The sequence below is a fragment of the Coregonus lavaretus genome, assembly GCF_964263955.1.
Source record: "Coregonus lavaretus genome assembly, chromosome: 20".
Classification (NCBI taxonomy): Eukaryota; Metazoa; Chordata; class Actinopteri; order Salmoniformes; family Salmonidae; genus Coregonus; species Coregonus lavaretus.
The window spans coordinates 40,051,923-40,072,800 of NC_140007.1; the positions used below are offsets into that span (position 1 = coordinate 40,051,923).

Sequence of the window (20,878 nt, forward strand, 5' to 3'; positions counted from 1 at the left end):
TTGTTAAATCCACTTCAATCAGTGTAGATGAAGGGGAGGAGACAGGTTTAAAGAATGATTTTTAAGCCTTGAGACAAGGATTGTGTATGTGTGCCATTCAGAGGGTGAATGGGCAAGACAAAATATTTCAGTGTCTTTGTATGGTAGTAGGTAGCAGGCGCACCGGTTTATGTCAAGAACTGCAATTAACTTTCGACACCTTGTAGAGTCCAGGCCCCAACGAATTGAGGCTGGGGGGGGGGGGGGGCTCAATATTAGGAAGGTTTCCTAATGTTTGGTATACTCAGTGTACGTAGTAATAATGATCTTATAAAACATTATTGTCGTCATAAGCATGTCATGCAGTTTAAGGACCTATGCAGTGTATTATAAGTAAGGGAATGGAAAATATAACAAAAACATACATACATCTGTACATACATCAACATAAGGTAGTAACAACGTGAACTCAAATATTTAAATTTCTCGTTTGTTTAGACGTAGAATAAATAAGAGATATAAACATATCTGGAACATATAGCATGACTCGAGGTCTGACGTAATATTAAACTGATCCCTGCTCTTTGTGGTTCGTCTGTCTGCCTAATAATAACCTGGTTAGATTAATCCTGAAACAGAGGGAGGCCCCTCTACTACAGTAAACACAGTATTATATTGTCCTAGGAAGGAAGGCCCCTCTACTACAGTAAATACAGTATTATATAATTCTAGGAAGGAAGGCCCCTACTATATTTTACATTGCTGCTACAAAAATAGAGGCACTTTGCTTGGCTGTGAGTGACTTGGATCTAGACTGGCCCCAGATCTGTTTGGTCTGCCTTGCCATGACAATGACCATAGCTGTCGGCAAAGCAGCACAAACAGATCTGAGACCAGGCTAATTTGGATCCTGATATCAACGGAATGATAGTTTCACCATAATACACAAAGCATTACTTTTGTTATTTTCTTTTACTTTAGTTTATTTAGTAAATATTTTCTTAACTCTATTTTCTTACAACTGCATTGTTGGTTAAGGGCTTGTAAGTAAGCATTTCACGGTAAAGTCTACACCTGTTGTATTTGGCGCATGTGACAAATAAAATTGGATTTGATGCTCTCATTCTATATTTAAACAATACAACTCATCTTAGGCCTACTAAAGTGTACTAAATTCATCTTCTCTGCATTGTTACTGTGCGTAAGACCTGAATATGTGACTATTCTTTGTTTCCTATGTAAATTTAGATATTGTAGTATAAAAATATTTGGTATATCGTCTTTTTTTGTTCTGTATCACTTTTCTCAAATACATTTCTGTTGGAGCTTTTACAATTATTGGATAAATATCGTACATACATTCATCATAATCTCTTACACAATCTATAAATACTAGTGATCGTACTGTTCCTCTGCCATACTTTAAATAAATATATTATACCATTTTTAATCGATTTAAATGGAATGGTCATACATTGGTGTGTGCTGTCGCAAAAAGTGATATTTGTAGTTTCCTTTGTTGTGTGGTCTGCGTGCGATCAATAATTGTATTTATTTTATACACTGTGTTATTACTTGTGTGTGCACTTGACACCATATATCCAAGATATGGTCATCACTGCATATTAGCAATGTGATATCTTTCTTCTCATATCTTTTCATGTTATTTACAGAAGTTCATTTGTTGTTGTGCACCTCAGTGTGTGAAAAGTCACGTTTCCTTGTGTTTATGAGTTATACACATGACACTCAGACATGAGAGTGGTGTTGCACTTCTAACAAGTACTGTATATCTGTATGAAATATAATCACATAACAGCTTATTGATGAAGCCTTGGCCTGTTAACTTAATTCACTCCTCTCTCTCTCTCTCTCTCTCTCTCTCTCTCTCTCTCTCTCTCTCTCTCTCTCTCTCTCTCTCTCTCTCTCTCTCTCTCTCTCTCTCTTCTAACATGCTCTCATGTGTCTAGTGTTTATCCAGAGTATTTATTCAGATCCCTCTCTAGGTCTGATGTTACCGCATCGTTGAGTGTTTCTCCTCTCTTCCCCAGCCTTTCACAAGTCACCATTGTTCTTTCTTTCTTTCTTTTCTTGAAACTTGAGTTGCTGAATTCTGAATTCCACCCCAGGCATGCATTTATAATCCATTTTGTTTTGATTTACTGAAGTTTATCCATAATGTTAGCTTTCACTCTTCCGACCGTTCTCGAAGGATTGCTCTCAGAGTCCAAGTCATCCTCTGTTTGTTCTCCTTCCAAGAAAGGTCCTCTCTCTCTCTCGCTCTCTCGCTCTCTCTCTCTCTGCATAGCCGTAGTGAGCTTATGCGCTGCTTTGTACGTTAGGCATGCAGTAATATCCATCCCTCCTGTTCTCTTGCGTGGGGTGAAGTGATTAGCTGTGAAGGGAATCACATTACTACTATAATTGTACTATTCTGTTTAGACGGAGACAGAGATGCAGAGACAGTTGCCTCAAATGAATCGATGTGCAGTGCGTTCCTATTCCATGCTGTATAGGTCTGTATTCCATGACATAGTGTTGATGTCTTCACTCACGTTTGTCCTCTGGTTAAATAACAACCTCCTCGGTGAACGGGTGAGGAGACAGAGGGGACAGGTGATGTTTCATAGGGGTCCTTCCTTCCCGGTCATAACACAGCTGTCCTTGTTTCCGTGTTGGGGGAAATGTGTTCGCTGCCTGGAGGTCAGTGCGGGCTGTCCTCTAGTCTAAGGTGCCGGCGGCAGTGGAGGTGGTGGTGTGTGTGTGTGTGTGTGTGTGTGTGTGTGTGTGTGTGTGTGTGTGTGTGTGTGTGTGTGTGTGTGTGTGTGTGTGTATTTTGTGCTTTTCTATATATCTGCACGTGTGTGTGTGTGTGTGTGTGTGTGTGTGTGTGTGTGTGTGTGTATTTTGTGCTTTTCTATATATCTGCACGTGTGTGTGTGTGTGTGTGTGTGTGTGTGTGTGTGTGTGTGTGTGTGTGTGTGTGTGTGTGTGTGTGTATTTTGTGCTTTTCTATATATCTGCACGTGTGTATATACATGTGTGTGTCAGTAGAGACTGTCCTTGGTGGTGGAGGTGTGTGTGGTGGTGGAGTCGTCAGGAATGGAGCCCCTGCGGGAGGCTCTGGGTCTGCAGTGCAGCAGGGACTGCAGCTCCCTGGATACAGAGCTGCTGAAGAAGGTGTAGATCCAGGGGTTGGTACATGAGTTCAGACTGGCCAGCAGCATCAGGATAGTGAACGCCACGCCTGCAGAGAGAGAGAGAACACATGACGCAAAGACACACACACACAGCAAGACAAAGGCACATACTGTACAGTGCCTATAGAAAGTCTACACCCCTTTTTTCACATATTGTTGTGTTACAAAGTCGGGTTGACTGAATTTAATTGTGATTGTTTGTCATTGATCTACACAAAATACTCCATAATGTCAAAGTGCAAAGAAAACTCTACACATATGTACAAATTAATAGAAATGAAATAACTAAAATATAGTCATTGCATAAGTATTCACCCCCTTGTTTAGGCAAGCCTAAATTACACTGAACAAAAATATAAACGCAACATGTAAATAGCTGAAATAAAAGATCCCAGAAGTTTTCCATTTGCACAAAAAGCTTATTTCGCTCAAATTTTGTAAACATGTTTGTTTACATCCCTGTTAGTGAGCATTTTCTCCTTTGCCAAAATAATCCATCCACCTGACAGGTGTGGCATATCAAGAAGCTGATTAAACAGCATGATCATTACACAGGTGCACCTTGTGCTGGGGACAATAAAAGGCCACTCTAAAATGTGCTGAGGAGTATTTCTGTCTGTAATAAATCCCTTTTGTGGGGACAAACTCATTCTGATTGGCTGTGCCTGACTCCAAAGTGGGTGGGCCCCTGCGCAGTCATGTGAAATCCATAGATTAGGGCCTAATTAATTAATTTAAATTACCTGATTTCCTTATATGAACTGTAACTCAGAAAAATCATTGAAATTGATGCATGTTGCGTTTATATTTTTGTTCAGTATAGTTCAGAAGTAAAATTTCAATCACATAAGTTGTATGGACTCATCCTGTGTGAAATAATAGAGGTTGACATGATTTTTGAATAACTACCCCTTCCTCTGTCCCCCACACATACAACATCTGTAAGGTCCCTCAGAAAAGCATCTGCTAAATGGCATATTATTATTATATTATTATTATTATCAAGTATTGAATTTCAAGCACAGATTCAACAACAAAGACCAGGGAGCTTTTGAAAGCCTCATAAGGGAAGGGATTATTAGATGGGTAACAATAACAAATCAGACATTGAATATATCTCCAGTCGTCTGCTTCAATAGCCCATCCGTGACAAGGATCGACGAGTTGTACCATTTGGGACGCAACAATAGAGAGGTAAAGGTAATGAACCCCCCTTCTCTTTGGGAACAACAGAGAGAAATGAATTCGTAACAGTACCAGTATTCAGTATGGAAACTAACTGTTTACGATTCCCCAGTTTAGTTTGATTTCTCTCTGGCTCTATTACACGTCCTGTAAATGTCCTTCTGGGACAAAAACCTGGAAACATTACCTATTTCATTTGGCTACTTCGAACTTCTGATATGCAGTTTTTATGTAATAAGTAGGACAATCTTCACTGACCTCCGTCCTCTCTAGGACACTCTGCACTGACCTCCTCCCTCTCTGAACTGACCTCTTCCCTCTCTGCACTGACCTCCTCCCTCTCTAGGACACTCTGCACTGACCTCCTCCCTCTCTGTATTGACCTCCTCCCTCTCTGCACTGACCTCCTCCCTCTCTAGGACACTCTGCACTGACCTCCTCCCTCTCTGCACTGACCTCTTCCCTCTCTGCACTGACCTCCTCCCTCTCTAGGACACTCTGCACTGACCTCCTCCCTCTCTGCATTGACCTCCTCCCTCTCTGCACTGACCTCCTCCCTCTCTAGGACACTCTGCACTGACCTCTTCCCTCTCTGCACTGACCTCCTCCCTCTCTAGGACACTCTGCACTGACCTCCTCCCTCTCTGCACTGACCTCCTCCCTCTCTGCACTGACCTCCTCCCTCTCTAGGACACTCTGCACTGACCTCTTCCCTCTCTACTATTGCCAGTTCAGGAAGACAAAGAGGATCTGGGGATTGACTACAGACTACACAGCTAATAACAATCAATGTGACGTATGTGTGTGTATGTATGCGTGCATGTGTGTGTGTGCGCGACTTAATTCCTGTGTGTGTGTGTGTGTGTGTGTGTTTGTGTGTGTCTATTCATGTGTTTGTGTTGAACTCTGTATGCGAGCTGTTGGCAGAGGCTATTGTTGATGAAATGTCAACACCTGGCTGGTGTGTGAGGGCAGCAGGGGATGAAAACAGGTTATTTACTGACACAGATATGTCCTGTGTTCTCCGCTTCAGATGAGAGAAGAAAAAACTAACCCAGAGTTTAGAAGTTGGAAGGCAGCTGTACTGTCAGTAACGACTTGGGCTTATTACTTTGCTCTGCCTGCTTTACCATACACTGCCAAACTGGGACAACAATATAGGCTTTCGCTCCAACACTTGACAGAGTTATGTTACGGTGGCGTTACGTAAATAATAGTTCTAAATCAGTGAATCGGAGGAAGGAATAAATGGAACGGTTTAACCGATCAAACACTTGGTTTTCATGCGTTTTATATTATTATGAGACGTCCTCCCACCAGCCTCCATGTTTCTGGATATGAAGAGAATATATATTTATTAGGACCTCAATTACTCAAATATTATATGCACAGTAGATTTATTCCCAAAATTAAAATTAGATTTTGACTTGGGGGCTAGGGGCACTGAGTTGAAAGGAATCAAATTCACTCTGTATGGAAAACTAAGGCAAACTCCAGGGTGGTTTTGGACATACACAGTGTGCTTAGTGTGTGTATTTGTGTGTTTTTGTGTGTGTGTTTATGTGCGTGCTATGTGCATGCGTGTTTCTGTGTGTGTGCGTGTGTATGTGTAGGGCTGTTACATTGACCGTATTACAGACACACCGGTGGTCACAAGTCATGAAGGCAGTCAAATTCCGCGTGACCGTTTAGTCACGGTAACTAGGCTTCTCCAAGCTTTGATGCTGCGGATGGTCATTAGTAGCCTGCCAAACTTGCTAACTGCCTGGTACTCAGCACACTATTGTCCCTCTAATCACTCTGAAATCAATGCAAATGTAATCGAAAATCAAATCAAACACTTCATGAGAGCCTATGAGTTCATGTTGCGCAACACTTCTATAGGCTATGCAATTGCGTGAGAAAACAGAGATTTGATGGCCTCTATTAAAAAGAGGAGGATCCCATTCGTTTTCTAAAGGCTAGGCCTACTACAGTGAGGGAAAAAAGTATTTGATCCCCTGCTGATTTTGTACGTTTGCCCACTGACAAAGAAATTATCATTCTATCATTTTTTAATGGTAGGTTTATTTGAACAGTGAGAAACAGAATAACAACAAAAAAATCCAGAAAAACGCATGTCGAAAATGTTATAAATTGATTTGCATTTTAATGAGGGAAATAAGTATTTGACCCCTCTGCAAAACATGACTTAGTACTTGGTGGCAAAACCCTTGTTGACAATCACAGAGGTCAGACGTTTCTTGTAGTTGGCCACCAGGTTTGCACACATCTCAGGAGGGATTTTTGTCCCACTCCTCTTTGCAGATCTTCTCCAAGTCATTAAGGTTTCGAGGCTGACGTTTGGCAACTCGAACCTTCAGCTCCCTCCACAGATTTTCTATGGGATTAAGGTCTGGAGACTGGCTAGGCCACTCCAGGACGTAAATATGCTTCTTCTTGAGCCACTCCTTTGTTACCTTGGCCGTGTGTTTTGGGTCATTGTCATGCTGGAATACCCATCCACGACCCAGTTTCAATGCCCTAGCTGAGGGAAGGAGGTTGTCACCCAAGATTTGACGGTACATGGCCCCGTCCATCGTCCCTTTGATGCGGTGAAGTTGTCCTGTACCCTTAGCAGAAAAACACCCCCAAAGCATGATGTTTCCACCTCCATATTTGACGGTGGGGAAGGTGTTCTTGGGGTCATAGGCAGCATTCCTCCTCCTCCAAACACGGCGAGTTGAGTTGATGCCAAAGAGCTCCATTTTGGTCTCATCTGACCACAACACTTTTACCCAGTTCTCCTCTGAATAATTCAGATTTTCATTGGCAAACTTCAGACGGGCCTGTATATGTGCTTTCTTGAGCAGGGGGACCAAGATAATTTTCACCATAAAAATGCATAATCGCATTTGTGATCACTTTTAAGAAATGTGTTTTTCCACTAATTGATTGCATTTTGGAACATTCGCGCTTATAGCCTACTGCCGTGTGCACATTGCTGCACTTATAATGTGAAGAAATAGCCTAATATTTTATCAACATTTTAAGCTAAACGTTCTGATCTGTTGCATCAGCCTCATTGCTTTTAAACGTTTTTTTGACGCAAGTGGTTGTATTAATTTGGGATCTATCGCATTCCGCAACTGTCCCAGACTGTTTGGAATATTTATTTCTCACACAGAAGGACAAGTTGACCAATAGAATAGGTCAACTTTTATACTATGGGGGAAAGTAGATTAACATAGACTAGTGCTTTTGCTGTTCGTTAGGCTTACTCACCTTGTTGGCTGACGAAAAGTAAATGTGGACAGTGAGAAGGACCCAATCACGTGACTGGCATTGGCTAATAAGAATTGAGATATCTGAGAGAGTCATGTGAGTGAGCGGTGCTTCGGAGCACGCAGCCGGGAGAAGGGAATTATAATTATTATATTCAGCCCAGGGCACAACGGCCACTGGCCGCAAAAGGCATGGATTCTTTTTAGGGGCATTACAGCCACACAAGGGAGATGCCACCGGGAAATTCGAGGCATTATCAAGTGCTTGTCAAATTGTGTATGAGAGACTGATGAAGTGTATGCAGTCTGCGCAAGAAACAAAGCCTTTCATGTGACTTTTTTCAAATCATCCTTATAGTCGCATCATGCAGCCTTAGAACGTATTAAAAATCAAAACATATAGCCCAACGTATGTATCACAACTAAAGTTGCATAAATAACTATAAATTAAGCATATAGGAGGACCTGTTTCTTTGTTAACTGCTCAACACAGAATAGCTGCATGTGTGCACTCCCTCAAATCGTTTGGAGAAAATACCCTGTCTATTTTATACAGCTATGTTCAATTGGTTTCTTCAAACTATAAAATAATATAAAATAATGCCAGGGAATTCTAAGCAAATCTTGTCTGCTAAATGAACCAGTGTAGCCCACAGCCATATGGCATAGCCAGATCAGGGCCTAACATAAGGACAACTCAGAGTATGCTATTCTGTTCTTCTGAAATATACAACATCTTCATATCATGTTTCTTTAGGCCTGTCTAAAATAAATAATGGATTTATTGTGATTGTGTAGGCTATATTAAAGGGATTTATTATACTTTTTTAAATGTGGATGTTCCAAAGGTCTGAATCAGTGGCTTGTAGGCTATGTGTGGAAGCCAGGAGATGCTAAATGTGTTTGTTACTTAATGGTCAATTACGTGACACCGCCAATGATTTGCTTGACAATCACCGGCTGACAAAATGTCATGACCGCCACAGCCCTTGTATGTGCGTTCGTGTGTGCGTCTTGGACCTATTACCTTGGTCTGGAGGGTTGGGGTCCCAGGCAGCCCACAGCTGGACGATGAAGAAGGGGGACCAGCAGACTGTGTACACCAACACTATCACCAGAGTCATCCTCACCGTCTTAGACATGGCCTTGGAGATGGAGGGGGGCGTCAGGGCCAGGGGGGGTGGGGGAGGGTACTCCAGGGAGGGGAGTGGAGAGGAGACACGCCGGGCGGAGGAGGGGAGCTCGTAGGAGGTGTAGGACTCATGGCAGTAGCAGCCGCCATTGTTAGGAGGCACTGAACCACCGCCACATCCACCAGAGGGGACTGGGCCATGGGAGCCATATGATGGGGGAACTACAGCTGTACTGGAGGCCCTCCGGTCACTAAGGCCGGGGCTGGAGGGGAGGGGGAGGTTATCTGGGGTGTTGAAGGGGATTGGCTGTGCTGCTACTGCTGCTGTGTGGTCGTTGTGACAGCTGCTGCACTGTGGGCAGGGGGACAAGTAGTCATAACAGTCTGATGGGGGGACAGCTGTAGACTGGGGGGAGAGGGGGGAGAGAGGGGTACAGAGAGAGCTGGAGGGGTTGTTGTTCATAGTCTTTAGAAGCTGTCCTTCTCCTACTCCTCTCCCCCCTCCTCCTCTGCCCCCTTCGCCCCCTCTTTCTCCGCCTACTCCTCTCCCACCTCCGCCCCCTCCTCCTTCTACTCCTCTCCCGCCTCTCCCCCCTTCTCCTCCTCCTCCTCCTCCTCCTCCTCCTCTCCCCCGTTCCCTTGTCGTTCTGCTATCCTCCTTTTTGACTCTGTGGAAGTGGAAGATGACAGCGTTGTTCTTCTTGAGCTCTGCTGACACCACCCTCTCTGACTTCAGATAGATGTTGTTGTGAATCTCTCTGAAAATCCGGATCTGGAATGAGAAAGAAATAGATGAATGAATTAATGAATTAATTAATTAATAAATGTGTCTAATTTATTTAGCTAGATACTAAAATAACATAATATGTAAATGTAATAGAACAAAATATACTGAATAAAAATATAAACGCAACATGTAAAGTGATGTTCCCATGTTTCATGAGCTGAAATAAAAGATCCCAGGAATGTTCCTTACACACAAAAAGCTTATTTCTCTCAACATTTGTGCACACATTTGTTTACATCCCTGTTAGTGAGCATTTTCTCCTTTGTCAAGGTAATCCATCCACCTGACAGGTATGGTATATCAAGAAGCTGATTAAACAGCATGATCATTACACAGGTGCACCTTGTGCTGGGGACAATAAAAGGCCACACTAAAATGTGCAGTTTTGTCACGCAACACAATGCCACAGATGTCTCAAGTTTTGAGGGAGTGTGCAATTGGCATGCTAACTGCAGGAATGTCCACCAGAGCTGTTGCCAGATAATTGAATGTTGGTTTCTCTACCATAAGCCGCCTCCAACTTCATTTTAGAGAATTTGGTAGTACGTCCAACGGCCTCACAACCGCAGACCACGTGTAACCACGCCAGCCCAGGACCTCCACTTCAGGCTTCTTCACCTGTGGGATCGTCTGAGACCAGTTAACCGGACAGCTGATGAAACTGAGGAGTATTTCTGTCTGTAATAAAGCCCTTTTGTGGGGAAAAACTAATTTTGATTGGCTGGGCCTGGCTCCCCAGTGGGTGGGCCTGGCTCCCAAATGGGTCGGCCTATGCCCTCCCAGACCCACTCATGGCTGCGCCCTGCCCAGTCATGTGAAATCCATAGAGTAGGGCCTAATTAAATTATTTCAATTGACTGATTTCAGTATATGAGCCCGTAACTCAGTAAAATCGTTGAAATTGTTGCATGTTGCATTTACAGTGGCTTACGAAAGTAATCACCCCCCTTGGCAGTTTTCCTATTTTGTTGCCTTACAACCTGGAATTAAAATGGATTTTTGGGGGGTTTGTATCATTTGATTTACACAACATGCCTACCACTTTGAAGATGCAAAATGTTATTTCTTGTGAAACAAACAAGAAATAAGACAAAAAAACAGAAAACTTGAGCATACATAACTATTCACCCCCCCCCCCCCCCCCCAAAGTCAATACTTTGTAGAGCCACCTTTTGCAGCAATTACAGCTGCAAGTCTCTTGGGGTATGTCTCTATAAGCTTGGCACACCTAGCCACTGGGATTTGTGCCTATTCTTCAAGGCAAAACTGCTCCAGCTCCACCAAGTTGGATGGGTTCGGCTGGTGTACAGCAATCTTTAACTCATACCACAGATTCTCAATTGGATTGAGGTCTGGGCTTTGATTAGGCCATTCCAAGACATTTAAATGTTTCCCCTTAAACCAGTATGTTAGCAGTATGCTTAGGGTCATTGTCCTGCTGGAAGGTGAGCCTCTGTCCCAGTCTCAAATCTCTGGAAGACTGAAACAGGTTTCCCTCAAGAATTTCCCTGTATTTAGCGCCATCCATCATTCCTTCAATTCTGACCAGTTTCCCAGTCCCTGCCGATGAAAAATATCCCCACAGCATGATGCTGCTACCACCATGCTTCACTGTGGGGATGGTGTTCTCGGGGTGATATGAGAGGTGTTGGCTTTGCACCAGACATAGTGTTTTCCTTGATGGCCAAAAAGCTCAATTTTAGTCTTATCTGACCAAGAGTACCTTCTTCCATATGTTTGGGGAGTCTTCCACATGCCTTTTGACGAACACCAAACGTGTTTGCTTATTTTTTTCTTTAAGCAAAGGCTTTTTTCTGGCCACTCTTCCGTAAAGCCCAGCTCTGTGGAGTGTACAGCTTAAAGTGGTCCTATGGGCAGATACTCCAATCTCCGCTGTGGAGCTTTGCAGCTCCTTCAGGGTTATCTTTGGTCTCTTTGTTGCCTCTCTGGTTAATGACCTCCTTGCCTGGTCCATGAGTTTTGGTGGGCGGCCCTCTCTTGGCAGGTTTATTGTGGTGCCATATTCTTTCCATTTTTTAATAATGGATTTAATGGTGCGCCGTGGGAGGTTCAAAGTTTCAGATATTTCTTTATAACCCAACCCTGATCTGTACATCTCCACAACTTTGTCCCTGACCTGTTTGGAGAGTTCCTTGGTCTTCATGGTGCCGCTTGCTTGGTGGTGCCCCTTGCTTAGTGGTGTTGCAGACTCTGGGGCCTTTCAGAACAGGTGTATATATACTGAGATCATATGACAGATCATGTGACACTTAGATTGCACGCAGGTGGACTTTATTTAACTAATTATGTGACTTCTGAAGGTAATTGGTTGCACCAGATCTTATTTAGGGGCTTCATAGCAAAGGGGGTGATACATAGGCACGTACCACTTTTCCGTGATTTATTTTTTAGAATTTTTTTAAACAAGTAATTATTTTCATTTCACTTCACCAGTTTGGACTATTTTGTGTATGTCCATTACATGAAATACAAATACAAATGCATTTAAATTACAGGTTGTAATGCAACAAAATAGGAAAAACGCCAACGAGGATGAATACTTTTGCAAGGCACTGTATATTTTTTATTCAGTTTAGTTAAAACTAATAGAAAGAAATCCCGTAGACAATAAAAAAATATTTTGGAACAGACTCCTAAACCCAATCATCCCAACACAGACACCAAACTCAGACTTATTGTCCTTTTTAACTCAATTAAGTCCTAGATTCTGTTTCCGGAAAAAGCACATGACTCCAGCAGGTCAGGAGAAACTGGGTCATAGAACAATGTCCTGCCAAACCACGTTAAGAAGGACATAATTTGATCAGACCTGGGTTCAACTACTATTTGAAATAATTTCAAATGTTGTAGCTGAGCTTGATTTTGCTTGCCTGGCACAATGGAACCAATAGAATAGTCCCAAAATGACAAACCTGCCCATCTGGGGAACTCCAGGCAGGGTAAATCAAACACAAATAATATATTTGGCGCACAATTGGCCCAGCGTCGTCCAGGGTAGGGGAGGGAATGGCCGGCAGGGATGTAGCTCAGTTGGTAGAGCATGGCGTTTGCAACGCCAGGGTTGTGGGTTCGATTCCCATGGGGGGCCAGTATGAAAAAAATATAAAATTATAATGTATGCGCTCACTAACTGTAAGTCGCTCTGGATAAGAGCGTCTGCGTAATGACTTAAATGTAAATGTATTTGAACCCAGTTCTGCACTTGATATGAAACACAAATTAATTCAATGTCCCTAATCTTTGGCTGGGATCTGGTTCATTTGTCTGATATTCTGGTTCCCTGTGGGGTACCTCATGGTGGGTAGTGTCCTGACAGGCTGGCCACACAGCAGTGGGTCTACAGTGGGCTGTGCTAATTAGGCCAGGGGGAACAGCAAATAGCTAGACCCTGGGAATATCTTTCCTTAAATAGAGCAGCCAGCCCTCTCTCTCTCTGATTCTGACTGGACCAGTTGGAGGCAGCCTAGAATGTTTCTATCTCCCACGGGAAGCTACATAACACCAGCCACCGAGCCTGTCCAGTCTGATCTGATAGAACTGACCCCCCAGGGCGTATTGGACAATGCCTGCCAAATACCGCTCCATCAAAACAGAACACGCTTTATTCATGCTTGACATGCTTCAGTTTTTGGATTCTGTGTATTTTATTGTCTCGGGGATGGCAGGTAGCCTAGAGGACTTTATTCCCTATGTAGTGCAGAGGAGGCTGGTGGGAGGAGCTATAGGAGGACTGGCTCAATGTAATGGCTGGAATTAAATCAATGTTTCCATTTGTTTGATGTGTTTGGTACCATTCCATTGATTCCATTCCAGCCATTACGATGTGTCCTTCCTCTTATAGCTCCCCTCACCAGCCTCCTCTGATATAGTGCACTATATAAGGAATAGGGTGCCATTTGGGACACAGTTTAAGACGCGATAATGAAACAAGAGGGCTGCTGGTCTCTGATCCCAGGTACGAACAACTGCCGTTGTGCCGTTAACAAGGAACCCTCCAGGAGCATTGCACCGCGGCTGACGCTGCGCGTCCTAATGTGTGTGTGTATATATGTGTCTGGGGGTCTTGGGAAAAAGGCAAAGGACGGATTTCTATTCTTGGTTTGTTCTATCACACTGTGTTGTGTACTTGTTGTCGTACCTGGCAGACAATGATGATTAAGGCTGGCAGTGTGTGTGTGTATGTGTGTGTGCATGTGTCTGTTTTTAAGTAGTACACAGTACCTGGCAGATGGTGATGATTAGTGCTGGCAGTAAGAACACTGCTATGGTCATCCAGGTGACGTAGGCCTTGAGCCCCCACGGCTCAGCGAAGTGACCCCAGCACTCAAACTCTCCTGGAGAAACCTCAGACCTCCAGAAGATGAAGAACTGAGGGAGGGAGAGGGAGAGGGAAGAAGGGAGGAGGGAGAGGGAGGAGGGAGAGGGAGGAGGGAGGAGGGAGAGGGAGAGGGAGAGGGAGAGGGAGAGGGAGAGGGAGAGGGAGAGGGAGAGGGAGAGGGAGAGGGAGAGGGAGAGGGAGAGGAGGAGGGAGGAGGGAGGAGGGAGAGGGAGAGGGAGAGGGAGAGGGAGAGGGAGAGGGAGAGGGAGAGGGAGAGGGAGAGGGAGAGGGAAGAAGGGAGGAGGGAGAGGGAGGAAGGGAGGAGGGAGAGGGAGGAGGGAGAGGGAGAGGGAAGAAGGGAGAAGGGAGAGGGAGGGAGAGGGAGAAGGAAAAAGGGAGAGGGAGGAGAGGGAGAAGGGAGAGGGAGAAGGGAGAGGGAGAAGGGAGAGGGAGAAGGGAGAAGGGAGAAGGGAGAGGGAGAGGGAGAAGGAGAAGGAGAAGGAGGGAGAGGGAGAAGGAAGGGAGAGGGAGGAGAGGGAGGAGAGGGAGAAGGGAGAGGGAGAAGGGAGAGGGAGAAGGGAGAAGGGAGAAGGGAGAGGGAGAGGGAGAAGGAGGGAGAGGGAGAAGGAAGAAGGGAGAGGGAGGAGAGGGAGAAGGGAAAGGGAGAAGGGAGAGGGAGAAGGAGGGAGAAGGAGGGAGAAGGGAGAAGGGAGAAGGGAGAGGGAGAGGGAGAAGGAGGGAGAGGGAGAAGGAAGAAGGGAGAGGGAGGAGAGGGAGAAGGGAGAGGGAGAAGGGAGAGGGAGAAGGGAGAAGGGAGAAGGGAGAAGGGAGAGGGAGAGGGAGAGGGAGAAGGAGGGAGAGGGAGAAGGAAGAAGGGAGAGGGAGGAGAGGGAGAAGGGAGAGGGAGAAGGGAGAAGGGAGAGGGAGAGGGAGAAGGAGGGAGAGGGAGAAGGAGGGAGAGGGAGAAGGAAGAAGGAAGAGGGAGAGGGAGGAGAGGGAGAAGGAGAAGGGATAGGGAGAAGGGAGAGGGAGAAGGGAGAGGGAGAAGGGAGAGGGAGAAGGAGGGAGAGGGAGAGGGAGAAGGGAGAAGGGAGAAGGGAGAAGGGAGAAGGGAGAAGGGAGAAGGGAGAAGGGAGAAGGTGGGAGGATGGAAGGAGGGAGGGATAGATGGAGAGGAGGGAGGAGGGAGGGGTGAAAGAGTCAAAACAAAACAAATGTCCTTCACAACTAACAAAACAGGAGACCACAATGTCTAGGAAATTTCCACTGAACTCATGATACAAAAATTACGCCTAAAAGGGGAACATCTTGAATTTGACTTTAGGCCCTGTAGTCTGGGCAGAAATGTCCCATTGAGACTTTTATTTAACCTTTATGTTAACAGGGAGTCATGATGAGATCAAGGTCTCTTTCACAGATCAGCCCTGTATATCCATCAATGCACATCAAACACATCAATATACACTACACACATCAATATACACAACAATATACAGTACACATCAATATTCACATAAATATGCAAAAAAGCAAAAGACAATGAGCTAGCATGTCATCTATATTGGTGCACACCTGATGTAGCCTATACTGAGGTACTACCTGATGTAGGCTATACTGAGGTACTACCTGATGTAGCCTATACTGAGGTACTACCTGATGTAGGCTATACTGAGGTACTACCTGATGTAGGCTATACTGAGGTACTACCTGATGTAGGCTATACTGAGGTACTACCTGATGTAGGCTATACTGAGGTACTACCTGATGTAGCCTATACTGAGGTACTACCTGATGTAGGCTATACTGAGGTACTACCTGATGTAGGCTATACTGAGGTACTACCTGATGTAGGCTATACTGAGGTACTACCTGATGTAGCCTATACTGAGGTACTACCTGATGTAGCCTATACTGAGGTACTACCTGATGTAGGCTATACTGAGGTACTACCTGATGTAGGCTATACTGAGGTACTACCTGAGTATAGCCTACATCAGGTAGTACCTCAGTTATGTATGCTCAAGTTCAGTTTTTTTGTCTTATTTCTTGTTTGTTTCACAATAAAAAACATTTTGCATCTTCAAAGTGGTAGGCATGTTGTCAATACTTTGTAGAACCACCTTTTGCAGCAATTACAGCTGCAAGTCGCTTGGGGTATGTCTCTATAAGCTTGGCACATCTAGCCACTGGGATGTTAGCCCATTCTTCAAGACAAAACTGCTCCAGCTCCTTCAAGTTGGATGGGTTCCGCTGGTGTACAGCAATCTTTAAGTCATGCCACAGATTCTCAATTGGATTGAGGTCTGGGCTTTGACTAGGCCATTCCAAGACATTTAAATGTTTCCTCTTAAACCACTCAAGTGTTGCTTTAGCAGTATGCTTAGGGTCATTGTCCTGCTGGAAGGTAAACCTCTGTCCAAGTCTCAAATCTCTGGAAGACTGAAACAGGTTTCCCTCAAGAATTTCCCTGTATTAAGCACCATCCATCATTCCTTCAATTCTGACCAGTTTCCCAGTCCCTGCCGATGAAAACCATCCCCACAGCATGATGCTGCCACCACCATGCTTCACTGTGGGGATGGTGTTCTCGGGGTGACGAGAGGTGTTGGCTTTGCGCCAGACATAGTGTTTTCCTTGATGGCCAAAAAGCTCAATTTTAGTCTCATCTGACCAGAGTACCTTCTTCCATATGTTTGGGGAGTCTCCCACATGCCTTTTGGCAAACACCAAACGTGTTTGCTTATTTTTTTCTTTAAGCAATGGCTTTTTTCTGGCCACTCTTCCGTAAAGCCCAGCGCTGTGGAGTGTACGGCTTAAAGTGGTCCTATGGACAGATACTCCAATCTCTGCTGTGAAGCTTTGCAGCTCCTTCAGGGTTATCTTTGGTCTCTTTGTTGCCTCTCTGATTAATGCCCTCCTTGCCTGGTCCGTGAGTTTTAGTGGTCGGCCCTCTCTTGGCAGGTTTGTTGTGGTGCCATATTCTTTCAATTTTTTAAATAATGGATTTAATGGTGCTCCGTGGGATGTTCAAAGTTTCTGATATTTTTTCATAACCCAAACCTGATCTGTACTTCTCCACAACTTTGTCCCTGACCTGTTTGGATAGCTCCTTGGTCTTCATGGTGCCGCTTGCTTGGTGGTGCCCCTTGCTTAGTGGTGTTGCAGACTCTGTGGCCTTTCAGAACAGGTGTATATATACTGAGATCCTGTGACACTTAGATTGCACACAGGTGGACTTTATTTAACTAATTATGTGACTTCTGAAGGTAATTGGCTGCACCAGATCTTATTTAGGGGCTTCATAGCAAAGGGGGTGAATACATATGCACGCACCACTTTTCCATTATTTATTTTTTAGAACTTTTTGAAACAAGTTCTTTTTTTTCATTTCACTTCACCAATTTTGACTATTTTGTGTATGTCCATTACATGAATCCAAATAAAAATCAATTTAAATTACAGGTTGCAATGCAACTAAATAGGAAAAACGCCAAGGTGGATGAATACTTTTGCAAGGCACTGTACTACCTGAGGTAGCTTATACTGAAGTACTACCTGAGGTAGCTTATACTGAAGTACTACCTGAGGTAGCTTATACTGAAGTACTACCTGAGGTAGCTTATACTGAAGTACTACCTGAGGTAGCCTACAGTATACTGAACAGCAGGGCCAGTGTCCCTACCTCCATCTTGTTCTGAGGGCAGCTCTACCTCCATCTTGTTCTGAGGGCAGCTCTACCTCCATCTTGTTCTGAAGGCAGCTCTACCTCCATCTTGTTCTGAGGGCAGCTCTACCTCCATCTTGTTCTGAAGGCAGCTCTACCTCCATCTTGTTCTGAAGGCAGCTCTACCTCCATCTTGTTCTGAGGGCAGCTCTACCTCCATCTTGTTCTGAGGGCAGCTCTACCTCCATCTTGTTCTGTTGGCAGCTCTACCTCCATCTTGTTCTGAGGGCAGCTCTACCCCCATCTTGTTCTGAGGGCAGCTCTACCTCCATCTTGTTCTGAGGGCAGCTCTACCTCCATCTTGTTCTGAGGGCAGCTCTACCGCCATCTTGTTCTGAGGGCAGCTCTACCTCCATCTTGTTCTGAGGGCAGCTCTACCTCCATCTTGTTCTGAGGGCAGCTCTACCTCCATCTTGTTCTGAGGGCAGCTCTACCTCCATCTTGTTCTGAGGGCAGCTCTACCTCCATCTTGTTCTGAGGGCAGCTCTACCGCCATCTTGTTCTGATGGCAGCTCTACCTCCATCTTGTTCTGAGGGCAGCTCTACCTCCATCTTGTTCTGAGGGCAGCTCTACCTCCATCTTGTTCTGAGGGCAGCTCTACCTCCATCTTGTTCTGAGGGCAGCTCTACCTCCATCTTGTTCTGAGGGCAGCTCTACCTCCATCTTGTTCTGAGGGCAGCTCTACCTCCATCTTGTTCTGAGGGCAGCTCTACCGCCATCTTGTTCTGAGGGCAGCTCTACCTCCATCTTGTTCTGAGGGCAGCTCTACCTCCATCTTGTTCTGAGGGCAGCTCTACCTCCATCTTGTTCTGAGGGCAGCTCTACCTCCATCTTGTTCTGAGGGCAGCTCTACCTCCATCTTGTTCTGAGGGCAGCTCTACCGCCATCTTGTTCTGAGGGCAGCTCTACCTCCATCTTGTTCTGAGGGCAGCTCTACCTCCATCTTGTTCTGAGGGCAGCTCTACCTCCATCTTGTTCTGAGGGCAGCTCTACCTCCATCTTGTTCTGAGGGCAGCTCTACCTCCATCTTGTTCTGAGGGCAGCTCTACCTCCATCTTGTTCTGAGGGCAGCTCTACCTCCATCTTGTTCTGAGGGCAGCTCTACCTCCATCTTGTTCTGAGGGCAGCTCTACCTCCATCTTGTTCTGAGGGCAGCTCTACCTCCATCTTGTTCTGAGGGCAGCTCTACCTCCATCTTGTTCTGAGGGCAGCTCTACCTCCATCTTGTTCTGAGGGCAGCTCTACCTCCATCTTGTTCTGTTGGCTGCTCTACCTCCATCTTGTTCTGAGGGCAGCTCTACCTCCATCTTGTTCTGAGGGCAGCTCTACCTCCATCTTGTTCTGAGGGCAGCTCTACCTCCATCTTGTTCTGAGGGCAGCTCTACCTCCATCTTGTTCTGAGGGCAGCTCTACCTCCATCTTGTTCTGAGGGCAGCTCTACCGCCATCTTGTTCTGAGGGCAGCTCTACCGCCATCTTGTTCTGAGGGCAGCTCTACCTCCATCTTGTTCTGAGGGCAGCTCTACCTCCATCTTGTTCTGAGGGCAGCTCTACCTCCATCTTGTTCTGAGGGCAGCTCTACCTCCATCTTGTTCTGAGGGCAGCTCTACCTCCATCTTGTTCTGAGGGCAGCTCTACCTCCATCTTGTTCTGAGGGCAGCTCTACCGCCATCTTGTTCTGAGGGCAGCTCTACCTCCATCTTGTTCTGAGGGCAGCTCTACCTCCATCTTGTTCTGAGGGCAGCTCTACCTCCATCTTGTTCTGAGGGCAGCTCTACCTCCATCTTGTTCTGAGGGCAGCTCTACCTCCATCTTGTTCTGAGGGCAGCTCTACCGCCATCTTGTTCTGAGGGCAGCTCTACCTCCATCTTGTTCTGAGGGCAGCTCTACCTCCATCTTGTTCTGAGGGCAGCTCTACCTCCATCTTGTTCTGAGGGCAGCTCTACCTCCATCTTGTTCTGAGGGCAGCTCTACCTCCATCTTGTTCTGAGGGCAGCTCTACCTCCATCTTGTTCTGAGGGCAGCTCTACCGCCATCTTGTTCTGAGGGCAGCTCTACCGCCATCTTGTTCTGAGGGCAGCTCTACCTCCATCTTGTTCTGAGGGCAGCTCTACCTCCATCTTGTTCTGAGGGCAGCTCTACCGCCATCTTGTTCTGAGGGCAGCTCTACCGCCATCTTGTTCTGAGGGCAGCTCTACCTCCATCTTGTTCTGAGGGCAGCTCTACCTCCATCTTGTTCTGAGGGCAGCTCTACCTCCATCTTGTTCTGAGGGCAGCTCTACCTCCATCTTGTTCTGAGGGCAGCTCTACCTCCATCTTGTTCTGAGGGCAGCTCTACCTCCATCTTGTTCTGAGGGCAGCTCTACCTCCATCTTGTTCTGAGGGCAGCTCTACCGCCATCTTGTTCTGAGGGCAGCTCTACCTCCATCTTGTTCTGAGGGCAGCTCTACCTTCATCTTGTTCTGAGGGCACGGCGCTGCTGCCAGACCCTGAGCTCACCTGCGTGAATTGTTTGTTTGTTTATAGTTATATCGCTCAATATCGCTCAATTTTGTTTCATTTTGTCTAAGTCCAAGTGTGTCGCAAGTTTCAAAGTGGATTTTACATTGCATGTGTGACCCTGTTCATCCTGATTGCTGTAATATGCTACAAAATGTACAATCACTACCAGAGGTTGTATGTAGTCAGTGAGTAAATCAACCACCATCACCTACTCCCGTGAGTTTCTACTCTCTTTCAGAGATAAAGCTCACACTCTCCAAAACAGCATTGCTTTGCCTGATGGTTGTTCTAGAAAGTCAAAAAGGGAAACTAAGAAGAAGCGAGGCTCAACAGGTGTTGTCAGGAACAGACAGACTACGTAGGCGGGGAAGCCATCACCCACTCCCGGTGATCACCCTGTCAAATGTGCGGTTGCTAAATGATAATCACTCCAGAGAACGCGTTTCCATTGCTTCAGAGTCCAATGGCGGCCAGCAGTTCTTGTTGATGTTGCTTCCAGAATTTTCTTTACGGGCTACGAGCTTCAGCACTCGGCGGTCCCGTTCTGTGAGCTTGTGTGGCCTATCACTTCGCGGCTGAGCCGTTGTTGCTCCTAGACGTTTCCACTTCACAATAACAGCACTTACAGTTGATCGGGGCAGCACTACCAGGGCAGAAATTTGATGAACTGACCACGTTGAAAGTCATTGAGCTCTTCAGTAAGGCCATTCTACTGCCAATGTTTGTTTATGGAGATTGCGTGGCTGTGTGCTCGATTTTATACACCT

The 20,878-nt window shown here is 45.6% G+C and overlaps 1 protein-coding gene across 1 annotated transcript; it reads right to left on the reverse strand.

Annotated features, from left to right (window-relative positions):
- Positions 1-3,026: 3,026 nt before the first annotated feature.
- On the reverse strand, positions 3,027-13,956 carry LOC311148166 (vasopressin V2 receptor-like; the record flags this gene model as incomplete). Its single annotated transcript, XM_084185054.1, has 4 exons — positions 3,027-3,226; positions 8,655-9,165; positions 9,388-9,531; positions 13,789-13,956. Coding segments are annotated over 4 exons (1,023 nt in total), but the record flags the coding sequence as incomplete, so codon positions are not given.
- Between the last annotated feature and the right edge of the window lie 6,922 nt (positions 13,957-20,878).